Genomic DNA, 4,356 nt, shown 5'->3' with positions numbered 1-4,356 from the left:
GAGAAAAAATAGTCTTTTTTAGAGGGAAAAAAAAAATAAGAGGAAGAGTCACATTCTCTGCTCTACTCTAGGCTCTAGCTTCGGCTGGAGAGAGAGAGATGAAGAGTCGCATCCCTCTGACGTTGTGTCTTCCTTCTGTAATTTTATACATTAATATATTTCTATCATTTTTGTCCCAAAAAAAAAAAATGCACGACATTTTTGAAAATAGTGCTTATTAATTATATTGTTATTATACAGACAGGGTTAATTTTTCATTTTGGCCCTTCTCAATAAGTCTTCCAGATAAATCTGGATTAACAGTCAACTAACGGCAGCTGTCTTCTCAAAAAAAAAAAATACAACCAACGACAATGAATTGCGGAAATATTGACTTCAAATTGCATTAGGAGGAAGTTTCGAAGAGAAATTTCAACGATGATTGCGGGAGAATCCTGCGATACACACATGTAAGTGACTTTCAAAGTCTTGGGTCTGATCAATTCCGCGTTTCAATTATTAAGGGGTGTTGACTCTTTTGAGTCCTGAATATATATATATATATATATATATAACAATCAGCCATTTGTTCATTGAACTCATCAATCATACTCAGTTTTTTTTTTTTTAACATGGCTCCCTCTGTCTCCATTTCCATTCGGATAGTAGCATTATGGGTTCTTTGTATCTTCATGCATGCCACAACTATGTCCTTTGTGGCCGCATCTAAATCATCAGCGCTAGAACTAGAAGCAAAGGCTATACTTGAGAGTGGATGGTGGAGTGAATATTCCAACGATACCTCAAGTCTTTGCCGGTGGGATGGAATCATATGCAATGACGACGGAAGCGTCGCCAAGATTGACTTGGCATGGTTTCGACTGGGATATAAGATAAGTAAATTCAACTTCTCTTCCTTTCCAAATTTATTCAGTCTTAATCTTTCATACACTCAGCTCTCGGGGAGGATTCCATTAGAGATAGGCACCCTTTCGAAACTCACCTACCTTGATCTATCCCATAATAATCTTATTGGTGACTTGCCTCTTTCACTTGCAAAGCTCACTCAATTAGTGACCTTTAACATTTCTTCTAATCTAATAAGTGGTTCCATCTCTAAAGAATTGGGAAATTTAAAGAATCTTCTTGTTTTAAGTCTGAGTAATAACAAATTTAGTGGACCAATCCCTCCAACTCTTGGCCTTTTAACCAATCTTTCCAATCTGGATTTGTCTTTTAATGAAATCAACAGTTCTATTCCTTCTGAAATTGGATTGTTAAGGAATCTATTAAATTTGGACCTACAACAGAATAAGCTCATTGGTCCAATCCCTTCGTCTCTAGGTCATCTAACCAATTTGGCCTTCTTATCTCTTTCTTCAAACCAAATCAATGGTTCTATTCCTCTAGAAATAGGCACCATGAAGAATTTGAATGACTTATTCCTTAATGATAACAAGCTCATTGGTCCGATCCCTTCATCTTTTGGTCATCTAACCAATTTGGTCCATATGTCTCTTGATTGGAACCAAATCAATGGTTCCATTCCCCCAGAAATTGGCAATTTGAAGAATTTGAGTTACTTGTTCCTCAACAATAACAATATCACTGGAGAGATTCCAATTGAACTAGGAGATTCACAATGTATAGAGATCTTAGATCTCAGCTACAATTATCTTATTGGAAACATTCCTGATTTTTCAAATTCCATAAAAGAAATAAACTTTTCACACAATTCTTTGCATGGTCAGATCCCAAATGGCTACTTAGGTTATACAACTTACAGATTCATCGGCAACAAAGATTTATACGGTGATACCAAAGGTTTCCCTCCTTCCCTTCCATCTTCACCAAACAATAATAGACCAATTTTCCAACAAATAAAATTTTTAGTTCCACTTGGCTCTTTGCCTGGGTTTTTAATTCTTGGGTGTTTTTTCCTCTTCCGATGTGGGACTAGGAAACCAAAATCTGAGCAATCACAGGAAACAAAGAATGGGGACTTGTTCTCAATATGGAATTATGACGGAAAAATTGCATATGAAGACATCATTGAAGCAACAGAGGACTTCAACATTAGATATTGTATTGGAACAGGCGGTTATGGTAGTGTTTACAAAGCACAATTGCCAAATGGTAAAGTGGTTGCCTTAAAGAAACTTCATCGCTTAGAAGCTGAGGACCCAACTTTTGACAAGAGTTTCAAAAACGAGGTCAAAATGTTAACAGAAATTCGGCATAGAAATATTGTTAAACTATATGGCTACTGTTTGCATAAAAGATGCATGTTTTTGGTCTATGAGTACATGGAAATGGGAAGCTTGTTTTTTGTCCTAAGCAATGATTTTGATGCTATGGAATTGGATTGGATGAAAAGGATGAATGTCATCAAAAGTATAGCACATGCCTTATCTTACATTCATCATGAATGTGTCCAAGTAATTGTTCATCGAGATATAAGTAGCAACAATATTCTATTGAACTCTGAGTTGGAGGCTTTTGTCGCTGATTTTGGCACGGCTAGACTTCTTGATCCTAATTCCTCCAATCAAACTTTACTTGCTGGGACTTATGGTTATGTTGCTCCAGGTGAATTACTCTTTTCAAAATATACCTTAGTTACCTATTATTATAAAAAAAGTTAGCCATGAGTTTTCTTTATAATCAAGCTACTTAACTTACTTTATTGTTAATTTGTTATACGAGCCGAACCATATATGCATGGTAACAAATAATCACTTTCATTATTTTTATATGTTGATTAATCTCTTCAAAAAAAAAAAAAAAAGAGTACAATGGAAATAGTTCAAAATATAAATTAAGGGAAAACAAAAGGCATTACATTTTGTAATACATTTTTACTGTTTATTTTCTTCCTTTCTATGCAGAATTGGCATATACTATGATGGTGACTGAAAAATGTGATGTTTATAGTTTTGGTGTGATGGCACTAGAAATATTAATGGGAAGACATCCAGGTGAACTCTTGACTTCATTATCATCATCGTCACCTCAAAATGTGATGCTAAATGAAATTTTAGACCAACGTCTCCCACCTCCAAACCGTCTGGTTGCACAAGACGTTTTCCTTGTTGCTACAATTGCATTTGCGTGCTTACGTTCCAAACCAAAGTCTCGACCAACAATGAAATGGGTGTCTCAAGAATTTCTTTCTCATAAGAAACCAAAAATGAACCCCTTACATGCAGTTTCACTATGGTTGCTGAGGAACCAAGAAATTTATACTGGTGGGGAGAATGAAACTTAATTAGGACGTGCTTTTATTCAGTTTGAGACTTGAGAACCATATTGTTTGATGAACATCCATGGAAAAAAATAAATAAATAAAAATTGTATATGTGTGTGTGAGAGAGAGAGAGAGAGAGTTGCGTATTACAATAACAATACCTTAAAAATCTTTTCTGCGTTGTATCGATTTTTCTTTATGGTTTGTAACCTGTACTATGCAAAATGAAATTCAAGTCTTTACCGATCTGTATTTTCCAAATTCAAGTCAATACCACTTTGTTATTGACACATCTAGAATGCTCATAAGCAACTGTGGAGGCCGCAATGGTTCATCCATATGCATGGTGCTTGACTTGAAGAAATACTCGTACCAGTTATTCCTTGTGCTTCAATCGTCAAAGACTTCACTTTATCTATTTTACCATCTCATTTTATAACTCACTTAACATTTCAGCTTCTATTTTTACATACTACTTATTAAAATAATATAAACTATACCAACAAATAATATAAAAAAAATCAGTTTCTCTCTCTTCTCTTCCATCTCTCTTTCTTGTCTACCTTTCTGTCTCACTTTCCTCATTAAATTTTTTTTTTTTACATCCNATTCCTTGTGCTTCAATCGTCAAAGACACGCTTAGAAGAAGAATAGAGAAATAAAACATACATGATACACCCAAAGTCCAAAGACTTGTTAAGGACTCTGATGGTTCAGGTCCTTCTGGAGCCAATATAAATGCTGCTAATACAAAATTTTGTGCTCTATTTTATATTCTAACTTGTAATATATTCTTTTTACTTTTCTTATGAAATTATATACTAAAGTTTAACTTTTCTCAAAAAAAAAAAAAAAATATATATATATATATACACTAAAGTTTAAAATGAAAAACAATCTAGTACATACCATAATATATCATGATTGGTGAAATACAAAATGTGATAATAAATGCATCTTATAGGTGCCCCATTAAAGAACCACAAATATGTATAAATTTATTACAATCCAACACAGAGTTCAGAGATAATTAAATATTTGGCCAAAATTATCCACCATTTAATTGGGTTGGGATGTCAAGAGTTTTTTATACTTCAACTGGCCCCTTTTGGCATTTCTAACAGAAACAT

At 34.1% G+C, this 4,356-nt stretch overlaps 1 protein-coding gene across 1 annotated transcript; it reads left to right on the top strand.

The window, feature by feature from the left end:
• Positions 1 to 580: 580 nt before the first annotated feature.
• Positions 581 to 3,474, top strand: LOC112023374 (MDIS1-interacting receptor like kinase 2). The gene is made up of 2 exons (XM_024055984.2): positions 581 to 2,568; positions 2,868 to 3,474. Exons 1-2 carry the CDS (start codon positions 612 to 614, stop codon positions 3,245 to 3,247), a joined length of 2,337 nt encoding a protein of 778 aa, XP_023911752.2. The 5' UTR covers positions 581 to 611; the 3' UTR covers positions 3,248 to 3,474.
• The last annotated feature ends 882 nt before the right edge of the window (positions 3,475 to 4,356 follow it).

The sequence above is a fragment of the Quercus suber genome, unplaced genomic scaffold (genome assembly GCF_002906115.3).
Source record: "Quercus suber isolate HL8 unplaced genomic scaffold, Cork oak 2.0 scaffold_711, whole genome shotgun sequence".
In the NCBI taxonomy this organism is placed as follows: Eukaryota; Viridiplantae; Streptophyta; class Magnoliopsida; order Fagales; family Fagaceae; genus Quercus; species Quercus suber.
This window is presented reverse-complemented; position numbering and strand designations above follow the sequence as displayed.